At 35.4% G+C, this 20,352-nt stretch overlaps 1 protein-coding gene across 1 annotated transcript; it reads right to left on the bottom strand.

The window, feature by feature from the left end:
• Window positions 1–1,844: 1,844 nt before the first annotated feature.
• Window positions 1,845–16,366, bottom strand: LOC104165280 (spermatogenesis-associated protein 17-like; the record flags this gene model as incomplete). Its single annotated transcript, XM_009704858.1, has 3 exons — window positions 1,845–1,980; window positions 10,881–11,032; window positions 16,130–16,366. Coding segments are annotated over 3 exons (525 nt in total), but the record flags the coding sequence as incomplete, so codon positions are not given.
• Window positions 16,367–20,352: the final 3,986 nt, after the last annotated feature.

Here is a 20,352-nt window from a genome sequence, read left to right as displayed (position 1 = left end):
CTGTTATCTCTCTGTTTAGGTAAGCGGCTCCTAATTGAAGGTTCATATTGATTTAGAATTGGGGTTGGAAGGCTGTATGTCATGTTGAGTTAATGTATACAGCTATTCACCTCCAGAGATTTAGGTTGAAATCTATCCAAGATTACAAGTAAAGTGAGTTTAGTTGTTTTAGCTAAGCCCATAATTTATATAATATTTTATGTGTGTGATATGATATACAATATAAATATCTTTACATTGTTTGATATCATCACCTGAGCCTCATGAAGAACTGGTAAGGATTTGAAAAGGAAGAGTCTTTACAGTACAAGATGAGTACCACCAATAAGATTTTTAGATCTTTTTTATATATCATACTTATGCTGTGGGACTTCAGCCAGTCACATCCTCCACTCATTGTTTTGAAAGACAAATTCAGATCTTTTTGTTTGAATGTTGATCTTTGTGACTTTATTTGCGATGAGATTTAATCAATGTATGTTAAAGTACCAAAATTTTTCTCTGAGCTCATTTTCAAAGCTTAGAGATTTGAGAAAAAGTTCTTTTAAAAAAGTATTACTTCTCAAACTAAGATTCCTTAGAATTTGTTATATATTTACAAAGGTTATGTTACTTTCAGGGAACTAAGTAATCATATCTTACAAAATCCCAGAATTATCTAGGTTGGAAAGGATCCCTTGAGATAATCTAGTCCAATCTCTCTACTCAGCTAGAGCAGATTGCCCAGGACCAAGTCCTGTTGGGTTTTAGAAAACCTCCAAGGATGGAGACTCCACAACCTCTTTGGGTAACCTGTGCCAGTGCTCTGTCACTCTTACAGTTAAAAAAAAAAAGACGTGTTTTCTTGCATTCAGGTGGAATTTCATGCATTTCAGTTTGTGTCCATTGCCTCTTCTCCTGTCACTGGACACTATTGAGTCTGAGAGAAGTTTTGCTCCCTCCTCTTCATTCTCTCCTACCAGGTGTTTATACACATTGGTAAGATCTCCCCCGAGCCTTCTCTTCTCCAGACTGGAGAATTCCAGCTCTCTCAGCCTCCCCTCCTACAAAAAAAATGCTCCAGTCCCTTAACTATCTTTGTGGCTCTGTGCTGCACCCTGTACCAAGTCCATTAGCTTTCTTGTACTGGGAAATTTAATGTGATTATGATACCTAATACAAAGAGAAGTAATGTAAACATTACACAAACTCGTGTTAGAACATATTCTGAGGAAAATTACCTCTTATAGCACTACAAAACCAGAAATATGAGATGTTCCTGACAAAGTAGGCAGTTTAATGATGCTACCTTAAAATAAAAATGGCTATTCACTAATTTTTAGAATTTTCCAAAGAGTGAAAGCAGAAAAATTTTTTTTGTTTTTAATCAGGTTTTGCCATAATTTTCTGAAGGTTTATCTTGACGTGCAAAAGTAAACATGCAATCTCTTTTAAATTAGAAAAGGAAATACAGATAGAACAAAACTTTGCAAAACTTATGTAACCAAAGCTGTACTTAACAAGGCTTTTAAATCCTTATCCTGTAAGTGGGAGAGATGCTGAATTTCCTCAAATTGAACTTACCGGAAAAAGAGTCGAGGAAACCTGACACATCATATCAGCTATGTGATTTCATAACATGCTAGAAAGATTCCTGTAAGTGGGAGAGATGCTGAATTTCCTCAAATTGAACTTACCGGAAAAAGAGTCGAGGAAACCTGACACCTCATCATATCAGCTATGTGATTTCATAACATGCTAGAAAGATTCCCATTGGATTCCATGGTCTCTGGATCAGGCCTAAATTCACTTATTTCTAGTACAATAACAATCTAAACCATTCTTTAATTTTTTCAGTGACTTACCTTGTCTCCTACCCACTTCTTAGGCTGTACTTCTCGGAAGTGTTTAATTCCATAAGTTTCTTGGCCATATTTGCCTGACCTATGAACTGATGGGTCATACTTCTTGTTTTTATGATACGAAGAAAATGGCAGGAATCTGAAATTCAAGAGAATTTAAAAATCAATTATGTTTTACTCTAGGTGTTACAGGATTGATGTAATTCATAGATACCTACACTACAGGAGGTGACATGGACACATGTTCCTGCTATTTTCCACTACCTATTTTCCACTACCTTCTTAATGTTCCCCCTCGGTATTGAGAGAGGATTACTGCAATTTCTCCTATAGCTGCTTTTAAATTAAATTTGGAACTAAGAGACAGAGTTTCAACAGGATAAAATAAAGACTTTCTATACAAAGATAAAACTTGGTTCACTTGCATTACTAGATTGTTACTTGGGCTGTATCTGCACTACGAACTGGTATGATGTGAAGAATGAGCAGGATTCAGTTTCCTGGGATCTGCATGTTGACACCTCAAGTCTTAGCAGGCAGTGCAGTCTGTGCCAACTGAAAGTGGCAGGCACAAACATAGAGGTTATTTCTGGAGAACTTCGTAACCACTTTACAAGTCATGTAGGCCCCTAACACACAACCTCAACCTGATCATTCCATCAGGACAGAAACATTTCAAGCATGCCAGCAGTATATGCAAAAACCAAAGCAAAATGGCACCGTAAAGAATCCTCCCTGTACCTTCAACTAGGTATGTATCCTTTGACATCTGTTATTCAAAGCTAAATAAACCATAGTCTCATTTAGCAGAATAGAAACTTATACAAATGGTACTGTTGCATTTCACATATTGGCAGACCACAAAGCAAAGAAATTATTTCTTCTGAATTCACAAATTCTGTCCTTTACTCTCAAGTTATAATTATGTCCTAATTAGCAATCTTTTGGAGCCCAATTATTTCATCTTTGGTTATATGGATGGTGGACTCCCTGCTTACATAGTGTCACTGAAGAGTGAAGCTCCAGCTACCTCCTTTGGGCATGAAAGACGTTTTCAGATGGATGTTCCTAACTCTCATGGACAACTACAGGTTTTCTAGGTAGGTTCTACAGCAAAATGTATGCAGGAAGGTGAAAAACATCCAATATATAAAGGATCTGCAAGACACCCTATAAAGATGTCTTAGTTCCACCTATTCTGGTTTGCAAGAGAGTTATGAGATCAAAAAAGTACATTTTAATATAAAGTAAAACCTTGTGAATGAAGTTTATCATTGCTGGTATTCTCAAAAAGCAACATGCATTCTTTATTCTACAAGTGCAGGAAAAAATATTTTACAGTAAAATTAGAAATATGCTTCAGAAGTTTAAAACACCATTTGAACTGCCATAACAACAGGTGTAGTTAATTAAAACCTTTTCATAGTTGAAAGCTTTTCAAAATCGAAACCTTATAAGAGTTAGACAGTCAAACAAGTTTTTGATAAAGATGGGGATTAAAATACCTTTCTTTGTCTCTCAGTTGATACAGACTCGGAAAATTATTTATTTGGACTAACTGATCCGTCAGCAACTGTGAGTGTTTGTTTTCTTAAATTACATTTCTTTCTTTCCACTTCATAAAAAGAAATTATTTTAGAATCTTACCAGCTATATCAATTTATTCTATCAAGTACTGCAAACAAATGTCATGTAAAGTTAGTGAAAGAAAAACACTGAGTTAGCAGACTTTTAAATTATACAAAGCTATAGTAGCATGTGTATACTCTTGGGAAAGGACACTCTCACATAAGACAGATTATGGTACTTGTAATGCTAATTTGCACATGGGATGGACATCACACACACACACAAATTAATGTGGCCCCAGTGTCCCAGAGAATACATCGAAGGTGCTGTGAGCCGGCTGCTCCACTTGCAGTTTTTATCACTTCTGAATTGCATTTTAATAGTACATTTTTCTTTTGTTCAGACATGAAAGAAAATTGGCTTTCTCAGGGGATTGGATAGCTGAGAAGACAAGGCTAGCAGTTTAGGGATTTGCCCATATATGCATAGAATTTAGTTGAGCCATAGCATTCATAATTTAATATGAATACTACATCTGTAAAACATATACACAAAAGGGCAAAAAATTCTTGAGGAAAGTAGAAGATAAAGTAAATTAAAATTTTCCCTATAAAATTTCCTACATAGAAGTTTGGGTTTTTTACTATGAATCAGTTAGTCTTTGTCTTTTTGGCAAACAAATACTCAGAGTAATTTATGTTTTACCATTATTTCAAACAAGAAAAATATATATAGTAACACTTTAAGACACAACTAACAGTATGTTCTACGTGTAGTTCAGCATAAATGTGATCTGCATTCTGCTGCATATCTCCTCTAAGATCATTAGCTGGAGTATATGCCATACAGCCTGGAATGTATATCTATGGCTGAAGAAAAAAAAATTTAAATCAACCATGAATTTTGAGGAAGAGCATTGAACAATAAAAAAATATTAATATTGAAATGAAAGAACATAAAAACATAATAGAGTATAATGGTATGAAGTAGTCTAAAGTAAAAACTTTCTTTTTTCCTTCTGTCTGTAGTTCTGCTATCAGAGCCAGGTGGGCAGATCTTTATAGCAATAGCAATCTAACTACAAGAAAGAATCATATGCTTGCAAATTCAATGTCTGTTTAAACCAAGTAAGAATTTTCATTACTCTATGTGAATAAGTAATTAAAAAGAACATTAAAACAATTTTTTGTGTTAAGTAGGGTAACCAAATTAATGGGAGTCATACAAAAGCCATTATACCCCCACAACCAATAATAATAGTAAAAAGCAATAGCACTGCAAAACGCTTCAGTAATGTATATTGTGTTCTGTAGCTCTATATATACACCTGACACAGCTTTTCCCCAAATTAATGACAGTATGTGCACTGCATGTGACAGAAGAGTGATGGAAAGAGAAGAAAATTAAATCCAATGATATGATGCTATTATCAACTGTACAAGTTTAGACCACCATAGGATTTTTCCCACAAAAAGCTCACTCTCAGGATTCTTACACGTGGGTTTCAGCTTTTCCTTGTGATTTAAGTATAAATTCAGAAATTCTTAAAGGTTTTCAGCAAATACGACAGACACAGAAGTAGCAGGATCAAAGAAGAATTAAATTCTGTATTGCTGTTTATCATGGTATAAAACATGGTCAGTATAAGCTGAGCCTTTCCAGAAGTTGATGATTTAATGGGAGGTGAACTTTCCCTAGAAAAGTAAATTTAAAAATGAAAAATTATTTCATTTCACTCACCACAAAAGCTTGAATGAGAGATATGTCAAAGAATACATTCAAGATGGGTAAAGAGTTGAAACCAAAAATGGGAAACTACCTCAGGTTCTGCAAATACCAGTATTACACATACAGAACCTGAGGGAGGACCAGGATCAAGGCTGGCAGTGTCACCGGTAACGATGGCCAGCTGCATTGTTGCTGGCACCACACTATGTTGAATCTAATTAGCGTAAAAAGACCTAGAAGCCTCAACTTAGTGGCCAATTCTGGAGCTGACAGCTCTAGTGGCATGTATTTAAATTTCGAAAGATACCCTAGATATTCGTTGTTAACAAAAATAAAAACTGCTTTCTCTCTCTTCAGTCATCCTATCCTGCATCTCCCTGATACTATTAATTTCATCTTTCCAATCATTCTTTTTCCCTCATATTTTCCCCCCTCAATCTTTCTTCCTACATTTCTCAGCTACCATTTCTTCCCTCCATTCTGTCTCTTTTATTGTAATATCTCCCATTATTGTGACAGGAGATGGAAGAGGCCTTTTAGATGCTGAGGGCTTTCCAATTGGATCGACCAAGACGACAGAAGCCGCAGTGGGTACTGGGCTGTAGTGTCTATAGCAATATGAACAGAGAGAGCAGCAGCACAAATGGGAAGGAGGATTTGTCAAGTCTGTCGTTTACAGCTGACGGCAGCATCCCTATGCCATATGGCACCTACCAACAGGACACAGTTCAGAGGTACTAATTTTTTCTTGAATTTAAATGGCAGCAAAGCACCAGAGTGGTCCTTCAGCACATTTTCTGGACCTGCCCAAGAGGCAAAATCCCAAGTCTAGCAGTGCAATCATGTAATCCTGATACCAGAAATGTCTCAAACTTTACCCAGGCTTCTGAGAAAGACCTGACAGTAGATCTACTGGCCAGACTACATATATGCTGCACTATCAGGGCACAATAAGAAATATCAAAACCAGAGAAGGAATAGTCTGCTTTCACAGTTTTTCAAACTTTCATGATATTTGTACATATTGTACATTTTTGCAATTCAGTAGTAAAAATACTACCAAAAATCTTAATTCTACATGCATGATAGTGTAGTTAAATTTTTATCTAAGGTGCTTCTATTGAATAGCAATTCAATTCCTTGTTGTCTTGATTTAATTCCAATAAAACATTTTTTTCTCACTTCAAAGAATAGATGACCATGAACAATTAGCTCCAAACAAACTATGCTTCTCTATCGGGAAGCTGTGAATCTATTATGTTTTTTTTTCTTTAAATAAAACATGAAATTAATTTTAAGATTTCAAATTTGGATTTGATGAAGAAATTACTTCAGGTATAACCCAACAATGTCTATCTTTTGCCTCGGGAAACAAAGGAAGAAGCACAATGGTTTTCCATAGAAAAACAACTGCAGCAGGGCAGCCATCATCTAGTCCATAATGAGTTCATACTAAAATCAAAGTGTTACTTACAAAAATAAAGACAGAATATTTTACTTAATATACCCAGTCAGATTACCTTTAGTGCAGTATCTTTGCCATGAGAAACTTACTTTGGGTTCATTATTACAAATACTGTCTACAGTAATATACTAAACACATACGTCTTCAAAAAACTATCAATCACTTATCCTAACATCAGTAAACGTAAGAATCCTCTGGCCGTTTTTATTTAACCCCTGACTGCGATATTTTAAAGTGGCAAAGAAAAGCATAGTGTAGTTCTTGTAGGAAGTAAGAGATCTCTTCTGCAGTAAATTCCGGAACTTCTTAATTATACACAGACTTATTATCTGCATCCCCAGTGTTATAAAGTACCAGAACTTCATTAGAAAAATTAAGATGGAAAAATGAAGGCGCTACTTTGTAAATTTCCAGTGGAAATTAGCTGGAAGAAGCAGAGGAATACTGGATCAAAAGAGGGTAATCATGCTTAACAGTGCCCTAGAGCACCCGCATGTATAATACGATTTGCACAGTAACTACCTCTCCTATTACTGCTTGTTTGGAGTATTCTGTGTTAATGGGGTTAGCTAATTTAGTATTTTAACTTAAAAAGACTCTGCTGATTAATAAATGTTGCACACTGTGCTAGTAATTAAAATAAATGGAAGAGTTACAAATAGAAGTTGAATTGTTAAGAAAACATTATCTGAAAATATATGATAATCCCTGTTTATCATAATACAATAACAGTCCGGAAAATATGCAAATTGCTGAAGTTGCAAAGCATATGAAAAACTAAGTGTAATTTGGAAAAAGTTTTCAGATGTGTTTTATTTGTATGCCATAAAATGTAGTAGCCATTTTCACTGCAGCTAAGTCAGAAACACAAAGATCTTATAAATGTAGAAATTTAAAGATTTTTTAAAATATTAAATCTTAAAGTGACTTGCTTTTTAAATTTTATTACCATTAATACTAGGCAGCTCATAACACTGATTCTCTCCAAGTACAGAGCTTATTTAGATCATTAACTTCTCTGTAAGTGTACCTTTTGTTCACAGCACTATGTAGCACAGAAGCACCTAAGCTGGTTTTAAAGAAGAGCATTAAGTTGCTGAGAATAAGACCATGAGGAGCCTGATACTGCAATGTTCACACAGCACATGAGAGGCAGAGGTGTGCAAACATTGCACTCTCCTGCATACGAATGAACCCGTGTGTCCAGGACTAGCTTGGCTATCTCCAGTACAGCGCTGAGCACGGACGTAGCCAGAAGCTGAGGTGACTTGCCTGATGTCACACCAGAGGACTACAATGAATCAGGAAACCTCAGCCTTACACTATTGCTGGTTTATCCCTATTCTGTCACCACATTGCAACTAATTCTGATGCATGTTGACTTTATAAAGAAGCTTAGCAGTATACTTTGAAGCATGAGGCGTATTATGTGAGACAGATTTCAGCAAAGTTAGTGAAAATAATTTACATTTTTTGTTCTCTGGAAAATTAGGCCAGGATGCAGCTGCATGCAACTGAGTAAAGAACTTTCCATGCTTAGTGATCTAAATGTGCAGGATCCAGCAGCTGATATCCCAAACTAGACACTAGTTTATTAAGTGGCCATCCCAAAGGAGTCCAATTGTCATTCCTATCTGAGCAGAGGGGGAAATAACTTCATTTGTATGAAAAATAACACAATAAGGCAGTAACAGCTTCAATTACATGAGAAAAAGGAATCAGTCTTATTAGGCTAGATTACCCAGTTGCTCTTTCATTACAAAATAGGAAATTCCAGCAGTTGCTTTAAGTAAGCACAACATTCTCCCTTGCTTTCATTTGTACTGCTTTCGTCTGCCTCAAACTCTCCCACAGCTTTTTCAATTATTTCTGCATTTTATCAGAAGTAAAAAGTTTCTCAGAGCTTGAAACACTTAGAGAAAACATATTACCGCTTTAAAGAACCCCGATAATCAGAGGCGAGTGGGAATTCTGAATGTTGTTGGAAATTGCAGGTATACACCAACAATTTTTCTGTCTTAAGTGATATCACACAATACTCACTCTGGAAATATCTGATCAAGGATTCAGTTTGTCATTTTATGCAAACACAAGCTTTCTCAACAAACGCCACACACTTCTGCTGTTCATTCTCTCCTTATTTTCTAAAATAGAAGAATAATCAGCATAGGAAGCACTACCAGGAAGAAATACAGTCCCAAAGTACACAATTACATAGAAAGAGACAGAAATTCGTCAATTCATAATAGACACTGCTGAGAAAAAAACTACTGTAAAATCTGAGTAACCCTTTGCTGACTCCTCCCTGGAGACTGGCATCCCACACAGCAGCTGCAGCATTACTAGTGAGCATTAGTCCTGATGATGACCTGCAACTCTGTCATCACCTTTTCAAGGTTACAGATGTGACCCTTGCATGGTTGGTTGAATATGAGGCACAAACGGAATGATCACTGCCTGCAAATGTATAATACGCTATGCATTTAGCGTGCATGAAGCTGAGAATCACTGGTGTTAGGACATTGCTTCTGTGCATTCAGGATGGCACTAAATGCTTCCTCACCCATAAAGTAAATAAAGATCCCTGGTCAATTAATATCAGTTTAAAGTTGGAAACTCGAAATTTAAACTTTATAATTCACTCACTGAAGAGAGTCAGTGAAATATTTATTACAAGGTCTGACCTTCTGAAACCATTGACACAGTGATGTCCAGGGTAAACCTCATCAAATAAAGACTGGGCAATATAGTCATGCCTATAAATTAAGGACATCATCCATCCTCATTTGGAATGCATCAGTCAAAACTTACTCATTCAGTGAAAAGAACACTTCAAATGAGAGGTAGAACATTAATTATTACCTAGTGGTTTTGGTGGGGTTTTTTTGTTTGTTTTTTGTTTTTTTTTTTTTTTAATTTCACTGGCAGAAGCTAGAAATAAAAAAGGCCCAGATTTAAGTTGAGATGTGAAAGTTAAGCTGTTTCCCCTTTGCTCTAATAAACAAAAGAACAGAGGAACAGAAAATAGAAGTACATTTCTGCTTGTAACTTAGCTCAGTTACGGTTTTGGTATGAAAGGAATAAAAAGTATTATATCTCACTTTTGGCACCAAATATAAAAAAATAACATTGACTAAAAGTGGAAAAGTAGCTGAAGAAAGATTTTTTTCTCTTTCAAAACTGTTTTTTATTAGAATTTCCATTTAAAGTCACCGTAAATATTAAATCCAGGAAAATGTGAGGAAAATGATCCAACAATAAAAACATAAAAGCCAAACCATGCAAATGCAATTGATTCTGGCATTCTTAAGTCCCAGCCCTGACACTGACACATGGAAACATGGAGCTGATAGAAAAACTTGAAACAGATCAAAGACAGCAAAGCATCGTGTCCCAGTGAATCAGTGGATCACAGGCTGCTCATGAGGAAAAGTGATTCCTTTCTGTCCTGAATTCTGGTATTAAAGTGTCAAAGGATTGCCAAGAGCAGTGAATGCAAGGGAAAGTTGACAAAATATCAATTTTTCTAGTTAACTACAAAGCCAGAGTGGGTGACTTAACAGATTTTTATTATGATTGGACAAAGAGTTCCATCATAAGAAAAGAATTGGAAATACTCTGGCAATAACCTTAAATCTTCTGGGACAGAAGCATTTAGTCTTTTAGGATGGATTACGTCTGTATTTGGGATTGTATGGAAAAGAACTGGCCTGTCTGACACTATTATAGATGCTATGGTTAGGAAACCAAACCGCTTCAGATACGATTATAGCTTTTGCATCATGTTCTAACATGTTTAACATATGCTCCCTCCTCTTCAAGTAAGCTTTGGTAGTCTACTGGGAGAGAAAGCAAGCCTCTGGCATGCAGCATGGCATGCAACACCATTTTTTTCTCCCATAGTCTGTAAGCTCCCTGAAAAGAAAGACTGGAACGGTATTTTTCCCTTGGCAAGGTGCATGTGGCAAAACAGAATTTGCATTTGTTTTCTTATTTCCCATTAAACCCATCTGTTGCATCATGTATTATTATTACTATTACAAGTTCTTCTATCGATTCATAGATATGGATGGCACATGTCACACAATTGCAAGATAGGGTCTTTGCCCTGAACGGTTTATAACATAAAGACACAGAATTTAGAAGTATGTACATAGAATGCTTGCTAGTAAGCTGTCAGGTTTGACATTTCGTTTTGTCAGGCATGAAAGGTTTCTGAAAGCAACAGAATAAAGAAAACATTCTCATAACAATATAAGAAAAAACAAAGAACTTACTCATTGTCATGTATACGGTTTCTCCGTTCCTCCCTTTTCATTTCCTCTCTGGCCTTCTCTAGTGGTGAATTGATTGATGCTGCCACTCGCAAGGTTGGTTCCAAAGGCTTGTAGCGCTGCCGCAATACTTCAGCAGTATCACGGAAAGGCCCCTGAAAGGTATACAATAATGTAAGTGTTTCATTGTGAGGTTACAGTTCTTTTCTTTCCTCCTTTTATTCATGACACATCACTGATGGAAGAGGACACAGAATGTCTGGGAAATGTAGCAAGAATTTTCTTCCAAAATAATTAAAGCAGTTCATTTTGATAGAGACTAACAGGTAACACAAAGGTTGATAACATGCTCTAAAGCTTCAAAGAGAGAATGAGAAATGTGCACTCCAGATTTATTTAACTACTAATAAATATTTATTATTTTAGACCAATACATTGTTCAAACTGATTAGGAAAACTTAGGTTTTCCTTATTAAAAAATATTGGTGAAATAAAGTCTGATACACAAATATTAGCTATAGCTAGATCCTGCTTAAGCAGAAAGCTTAAGTCTTTTACTTTTCATAGGATAAATAATGTTTTACCTTACAAAAACATGCTCTTTTCAATTTAATTATAAAGCTACCTGGAAGAGAACTTAATACATGACTTAAGGTATAATTCATTTAATACAATTCAAACTAATGACTTCAATAATATAGATGTATAGTCCATTTTTGAAAAGTCTAATTCCACATTATTTTCATTATTCTTAGGAAAAAAAAAACAAAACAAAACAAAAAACAAACAAAAACCAAACTCTTAAGTCTTTCTCAAGTTTTTCTCTTTATAGATATTGCTCTATCTTTTTTTCCAGAGTTTATTGTTTAATAGCTGGCCACATCAGCACCTACCACTTAACAACACAGATAAATAGCAGCAGGAAGCCCTTTCCTGTGCTGTCAAAGTGACATATCCTGTGTCTTGCTTTTAGTACTAACCAGTAAGAACTTACCTGGAGTATAATTAGTGTCTTATTATGCTCAGGACAGTTTAGTGGCAACTCTGGATTTAGAAGTGTTGCTAATTAATTTTTATTTTATTTTCATCATTGTTGATCCTGCAATGAACTACTGAAACCTTCTGACACTATGAACAGACAAAGAAACCTAATCACAGCCTTTATTCTTAAAGATACCCTTCTTTAAATAGGTTATCACTAACAAGTCACAGCTGGAGTTACTGCAAGCACTGAGTGAAGACTGTGGGGCTAATAAAAAGAAATGATTCACGCCTCATTTATGTTCACTTATGTTTTACATTAATAGAAACCAATAATAGGAACCAGTTACCATAAAAGTCATGGACCGTAAATAACACAAATGGCAAATAAGTATCATCTAGTACTTTTCACAGCTGGACAGAAGGATTGCTATATTTGAAGTAGTTAATGGATTTTTATTGGAACTTTACTTTTTAAAGGCACAGCACTATGATTTGGAGATCTTTTTAAAGGTCCTAGTAAGCAAATGAGCATAATATTTACACTTTTGCAGACATTCTCTTGCTTCTATTTTCTATGTCTGGGTAAAAAAATATATTCATTTAATATGACCACAATAAGCCTTTAAAAACAAAATGAAAAGTCTTCTCACCTGTGAAAAAATAAGCAATACTAGAACAGGTCATTAAAACTAGTAAGCAATGTTCTAGTAACACATAATCCAATGACCAAATTATTCAAAAAGTTTAACATTTATAATAAAAAATGAATACTGTTTATTGCATGATGTTTACATCAAGCGGATATATGGAGCAAAGAAGAAAGAAATGTACTGTTATCAAACAATATCAAGATAAATATATCTGCTTTTAGAAAATTGTCTTTCAGAATATTGTATTTCTTCTTCATTGTAAAATACTGACTCATATTCCACCAGGGTAAGGGCCAAATCAGATATCCAAGCAAGAGTTTTTTCCCAACTTTAATTTCTAAGACATTCTGAGTCTCTCTCAATCCCTAGTTCAAATGAAATTAATAGATTCCAACTACTAATGGAAGGAGAGGGTAAAGAGTGTAACTAAGCATAGCACTCTCAAACAAGGTTGTGTCATCACTAATGAAAGTGGGGTATATATGCTGGAATACTAAAATAATTCCAAACATTCCCTGCAGATTTTTCCATTCCTCTGAATCATATATTTGAAGAAACCTAGTAATAGGCACCTAAGGAATATATCTAAGATGACAGGATCTCTAAAAAATCCATTTACTTATTTCCATTTTACAAGACTAACTTTAAGATTTAAGTGGAATCTATGGTAAAATGATGATTACAAATGTTTTCAAATTGGCAGTGTCTGCAAGCATTTCAGGCATCCTGCTTCAAAACAGAAATCTTCCTGGGTAGGTCAGGCTAGGAAAGGGAGGGAGGGAGTCAATCAACAGTTTTCACCCTGAAAGCAACTCACACAACTCTATGTTCTATGTTTGGAATTTGTACCAAGTAACATAAATCTTCTTGCTACTGATTGGTCTGCTAAATAAGGGTTAGCAGATCAGCGTTCTTACTGCTTTACAGTAAAATCAGAAACTCACGATAAAAATTATGATCTACATGAAATCATACATACTTCTTTGCCTCCACTGCAGAACAGCTAACAGCATGCAAAAAATCCCCCAAAAATGGCACTGTGATTTCTGTTATTAATGTGTTTTAACGAACAGATGACTAATTTTAGCATTATCTGTGTTTCCATCAAACTGTAATTCTAGTTCTCAGTAATAAAAATGATAGTTCTAACTGATGTATAACCATCATTAAAACTTTTCTTTTAAATACACTATCTTACACACACACAGCTTACCTATAAAGTGCTAAATACCCATTTGCCTGAAAGAAAGGTGAAAGATAGTTAATTTTTGTTCTTTTAAACATCGATCATTGACATTCTCATATAAAATATCCAACCCTATGGACAATACAAATTTTAGATACCTGAAGGAACAGTGAAGTAACAAGTGACTCACAGTGGGCCGGATAGATATTAGAAAAAGAGGCTTGGTGCCAAGAAATGTTACCACAGAGATCTAGGACACAAGTGTATCTAGTAATTAAGTTCCTTATTGTCACACCAGACATCTTTCAGGATGATGCGTTCTGATGGGTTTTCATTTCCAGCTGTTTCATCAGTTCAAACCAGTGTCCTTTTCTTAGACATATAACCCTAAATTGTCAAAGTGTTGTCCAGGGATTTAGCCGTGTGACTCCCATTAACATCAATAAGAGTCGCGCAGCTAAATCCATGCGCTGCGCTTTGAAAATTTACCCCACAGTGTACATCCCAGGGTGCTGAAAGGATTAAAGTATTATATAGTAAATACCCTCTTTGAGGTGCAGAAAATAAACAGAACTCTTCTGGTTTGTTCTAAAAGGCTATCTGTGCACAACTGCTGTGTGTACATCTGAACTTAGAAAGGTCTGTAAAATATTAGAAATCCAAACAGAAGCTTGTAAGATACTTTGTACACAGTAAAGCGGTTTTGCAAGAGCAACTTAACAATGGAAAACCTCTTAGTTCCCTCTTTTAAATAAAGCGTGACTGCTATACCAGGTCCGCTACGCAAAATCTTCCCTTCTATCCTGAGAGTACATTCAGCCACATCCCGCTGAAGGACCATCATAGCCCCTTTGGTCCCAGAAGGTAAAGCTATAATGTCGTATTTATCTCAACTCCAAACTCCTTGATCACCCAAACCATTTGTTGGCTCACACTTTGTCTCGATTCTAATGAGAGCCAGTAAGTTCATTCAATGAGAAAGCTCAAGCAGTCAAGGTAGAGAGAACATGAGGAGGGAATGACAAAGGTGGAGAATTTCCCTGAAGTTGATCCTTACTGTTACAAGCAGTGTGGATCTCTGTGTGGCTCACCTCTACCTCTCCAGAGGTATTCTGGCAGGCCTGCATCTTCTCCTCATGCTCTAACCCAATTGCCTTTGCTTTCATGTCCCACCACTGATACAGAATCGCCCTGCTACGAACAAGTCAGTCATGACATAAAGGCTAGAAAAGCCTCTTCTGTGTGGGCTAGCCAGTACACCCACAGCGGTCCCTACTGAAGAATGATGTGGATGCAATCAATAAAGCACAGGTAAATTATGGCAGATGGCTTGTGTACACAGTTTGAACCCAGCAGTAGTTCAAACTTAAGACTGTATTCAGATCACCTCTACCAAGAGCTCTAATAATATAGTGAAAATAACCATATTGATTCAGAGGAGTAAAATACCACTAAAGATATATTATACATTATGGTAATTCAAAGTCAAACTGGCACTGAAAGTGTATGTGTGAGGTAAGTAGAAGGTTCAGTTGATTAGGCAAAGCAAAAAATTCTTCAGAATAGAGGAAAGACAGAATACTTCTATCCCAAAACTACCTGTATCGGGCATTTATTGGCAAAAGCTACATGTCATTGTACTGTCATCAAGTGAGGCCTCAAAAGTCTATCTGCTGTGTATCTTGGGTGTATTCCCAGTAGGTTTTGATAATAAGGTGGCAAAAGCTGTTTTGCCATCTTGTGGGATGTTAACTCATGCATTATCTCAGAGATCTCCATTATCTCGTAGAAGAGAAAAAAAAGCTATCTGCATCATATGTTGACATCAACTGAAGTTAAAACTGAGACCATGACAGTTAAGAATGGGAGCTGGGCAACTTGAGTGTGATGCAGAACAAAATATAGAAATTTTTATAATTAAAGCTGACACACAGCTAGTGGATACAAGAGAGCAGGAACTATTCTATACCAAGAGGATGTCTCTTGGCCTTCACATGAAAACAATTGCAAAAAGAGAAAAAAGTTATCACAACTGGTTAATTTATCCTATTACCTTTAATTTCTCCTGGTTTTTTAATTGATTTAAAATTGGAAATTAAGAATTCTACCTCTAATGATCCATAATATTGATATTCAATTATATCAGGTCTTCCCTTTGAAATACCGGAGATGACTTTTTTTTCCCCAAAGAACAAAAGTAAAATCTAAAGAATCATCTTTCCCTGTTTTTACATATCACCTAGGTTTCTTTTTCTTAAAGACAAATCTGTTTCAAAGACTTTATATCCTGAGCGCAAGCACTAGATCTACAGATAAAAACCAGAGCCACAAAAGGGGTTTTTGGACTCGATGATCCAACTCGAGCCATTCTATGATAATCTATGAATAAAGATATGAACAAAAGCTGCTTTAGAGACCCTGAAGAGTGTTACCTGAGGTTTCTGCCTGCCAATAGGTGGCAGAGGCCGTGTTGTGGAGAAAGTTGGAGACCTTGTACAAGTTGGCAATTCATAGAGCTCACAGGCGAAGGGACTCCTCATTTGCTGCTGTCTGTGGCTCAATGGCTTTGACGTCCGTAGCAGCAGTTCCATGGGATCTGGGGATTTTCTGAAGGGCGAATTGTATATGCCTGCAATCTGAGCAGAAGATGGAGTTATCTTTGACTTCAACTAAGTTAAAACTCATTCTTGCATTTATTCTATAAATCAAACCAAGTAAAAAAACCTGTATAATAAACCGTTCTACACAAAGTTTCTGAACTGCCATTGGATAGATCTATAGTTTAAATGTATCTCTGGGCATTGCATTACATTTACAACAGGATTTAAATAGGATAATGTAATGTCTAATCTGGGTTTCAGCTCTTCAAATGGGAGTAACTTTCATTTTATTGAAGGAAGAACTTCCTGTATCTCAAATCCATGTTTTCTTTCAGTTGCATTCAATCTTCCACCTTCCACAGCAGTAGTTAAAGAAACATGCCTGTTTTCCCTTAAAAAATAATTAAAAGTGTAAAAATGTGCATCTAGTTTTAAAGGTAAATTATTATAGTTGTTTCAAAACTTTAAAGTTTAATTTCAATTCTAATTTAAATTCCTATACACAATAGGAACAAAAATATATTATCTATTATTTCCAAACACATACTTAAGGAGTAAAATAATGCTTATGGAAGGAAACATAAATCTTGTCCCTTTAAACTCTATGCTAGCTGACTCACAATGTGGACTAAGACAGTGGCAACTACAGCATTTTTAAAAGTAAAACTGAGTGATTAGTTAAGGGGAAATACAAGAAAATTTATGAAATACCAAAAAACAGTAATTGCTTCTTTCCAACAAAATATTACAATCAATTCCTTTAACTATTCAAATGTATTTAGTTTTAATAGTATAAAACTTGTGAAAAACAAAAATTTAGAATAAAAATTTCTGAATTGTGAATTAAACTGAAAGATTCATTCTTTACTGAAATTGATATTTCATTTTTTCAGGATACATCATTAATTGCATTACTACTGTGATCTAATATAACAATTACTAATATAAAGCATACATTTCAAATTCTGAACTAGTAATCTACGTCATTAACAATCTGTGAATGTCTGGCAAGTCAAAAATACGTGACAGACTGTTCTCAAATCATTCCTAGAAATGTGGGGAATTTATCAGTTGTATATAAACAATTCTAAAATAGATATATGTGAGTTTACTGAATTAATTATGAACTATTAAACATGAGAATTCCTATGCCGTATTGCACAAAGCTACTAAATCTCCTATAAAACAGATGATATATGCTTAAAATACACCTGGTGAAAATTAATTTAAAGATACTGAGTTGCTTTAAGGACAATTATATTTTCTACAATAGTACATTCAGAGTATTCTTAAGACTTTTAAAGTAGATTTGCTCAGTTAAAATATATTGTCCTTTGCTTTTATCATAATACTTCATAAGAAGTATTGAATAAAAATAGTAGGAAAAGAAATCAGTTTCATGATGCAGGGAAAGGTAAGGAAAAGAGTAAATGTTTAAAATCTTGCATTTCTCCTTTGGAACACTATTGAGGACTCATGAGAAAACTAAGTAGAGCATCAGTCTCCTCATAAAGTATTAATCTCTTGGGGCTGAGAGGATGGAACACTCCCCAATTAGCTCTAATGCATTTTTCATTAACATATCCTACTGGGAAGATCCAATTTCTTGTGTCAAAACAGTTAAATAAGGCCCATATATAACTTATTTTTCAATGGACAGAAATATTCAGAGATGGTAGCTTATCCAAATATTGTTGGGCTGTTCAAAACTTTTTGGGCTATATTCTTCAACTCTGTAAGTGATCTGGCCCTAACGACAACTTCTTTTGGACCTCTGTTATATGTTTCCTTCTTAGTGCAAACCCTGTGAACTATTCCACTGCACTATCAGTCTAAACGTGTAATGGGAAAGAGGACAGGAATACAAATTAACTGGTAGAAATATATGTATGCCAAACAACCACTGGTTGTTCCTTCAGCTCTTCAGGATCCCAAACTAAAATGGCAAGGATCCATGCTTCAAATAACAGGCAAGCAGAATCACTGGAGTGAACGCGAGATTGCAGGTCCATCTCTACAATCTGTAAAATCCAGCTACATCTTAAAAGTTTGGTTCTACAAGTCTGGCTCTTACTCACATAAACATCTCATAAAGTTATAGATTCTCCTAATGCTGTTATTATTTTTGTAATATTTCATACATTGTCCTATTGTAATTTTCCTATCAGCCCAGTACATTTTTGCTGGCGAACATTCAGTGACCTGTAAGTACTACATAGGCCCAAGTTCCATATGTTCTCCCGGGCTTTATTGCACTGTTCCACAATTACCAAATGCATTTACACTACATACTTGTTACACAAGCTCTCTCAAATATAAAATGCCACAGTCAAGACCTCCCACAAAAATTAGATTCCATGCTGGAGATATACAAACCAACTCTATGCTGTTGTCATTATGGCTCTTCACCCAAGAAGCCTACTATGGCCATTGAATCTGTCTACGTTCTGATCAATGAATTTTTACCTTCATCCTGTTGATGACAGTGAAACAGAAAAGTGACTGCCCGTGATTACCTTTTTTTCACATTTCACTGAGACACTCATTGTATTGTTACTTTACCTTTCCACCCATTCCTACACCATCTATGTTCAGCTGTTGTATCCTGCCTAATGTGGAGACTGTTCTAGCCATTCCATGTGTCTGCTGAGGTCCCCCAGCTACTGGGAGAGATACTGCTTTCTCACAGTATATCTGTGAAACATATTTTATAGAAAACTACAGTGTCACTGAAAATGTAAATGTTTTCCAGAAGAAAAACATTTCCATGTGCACCACTGAGAATCAGGATGATCTAGAATAAACCACTGTAGCATAATAATGACTCTCTGAAGTTGGTGGGCATGGATCTGTTGATCAGTAGCAAATCTTGATCAGGGTTGCATCGCCCAAAATTTACACCCCTTTTTAAGCCTTTTCTTTAAAAAAGAAAAAAAAAAAAAGCTGAAGAACAAATTGGATAGGAAATTTTAACAACAAAAAATTAGATTATTTCAATCTACATAGCACAGTTTTGGTTTTTGGTTTTTCTTTCCTCAAAGTGGAAAAATACAACATCTTAAATAATTTAAACATTTTTCCTCTGAAGAATTACAGGCAAGAATAACTAAAGTGATGTGCTATCTGGGCTCTAAGAAATGGTGTTGCTTCTGTCAGTCATATTTAATGCAAGTATAAATGGCTTCATGAGTCTAATGGCTTTCTGAAACTGCATTTTGCAACCTATATTGAGATACTATGTACAGTCTACTTTTGACATTTCTTTGTTTAAATGTCTGGCAGTAGAAAAAACTATACTTCATAAAGGGTTCAAACACTCTGAAATGCTGCTGAATATCTCAACGTGCACACATAAGACTGGCTTTTAGTGCTTTTAATGACACCAAAATTAGCCATAATAGGTGTGGGAATCCATTGAATCAGTGTCTTTTGAATTAGTACTGTTGAAAAAGTGTCTTAACAAAGAGCCATTTTTTGTTGTTCTTTTTTCACATACTATCTTTTTAAACATATAGATAGTGTGCGAACTATGAAAACAGATATGGAGTTTTAGTGAGGCCAGCAGGACACTTTAAAAGTTGTTGCTGCTTCTACAGTTGAAACTCTTTGTAAGATCTGGGTCAAAATTTATTATGAAGTGCAATAATTTTTCAAGCAATTCTTGTTAATTACTTTATATTTTAATTATATATATTCAGCTATTCAAACAGACAGAGAGCAGAGCAATCAGCAGAGTTAGTATCTAGATAGATAAAATTAACACTAATTTACTCTAAATTTCCCAAGGTTTGTGGTGAGGTTTTTAGTTTTAAAATTCACAAAGTTTGGTAGAAAAGAAAAGGGGATGAGTTTGATTCTACTTTCTGGTTCAGACCAATCTCTGGTAAAATTGCTTCCATTCATTTTTAAATATCTCAGCAAATCAAAGACTTATTTTTGTAATTTCTTGCACATGTACTGTGTGCTCATGGATGCCCTATTCACTCTGTCCTCTGCAGGGAGCCTGCAGTCTGCAGAAATCTAAGAATCTGGAGGATCAAATCCTTTGGTACTTA

The sequence above is a fragment of the Cariama cristata genome, unplaced genomic scaffold, assembly GCF_000690535.1.
Source record: "Cariama cristata isolate BGI_N322 unplaced genomic scaffold, ASM69053v1 scaffold17677, whole genome shotgun sequence".
Classification (NCBI taxonomy): domain Eukaryota; kingdom Metazoa; phylum Chordata; class Aves; order Cariamiformes; family Cariamidae; genus Cariama; species Cariama cristata.
Note: the sequence above shows the minus strand (reverse complement) of the source record. Positions and strands in the feature narration are given on the sequence as shown.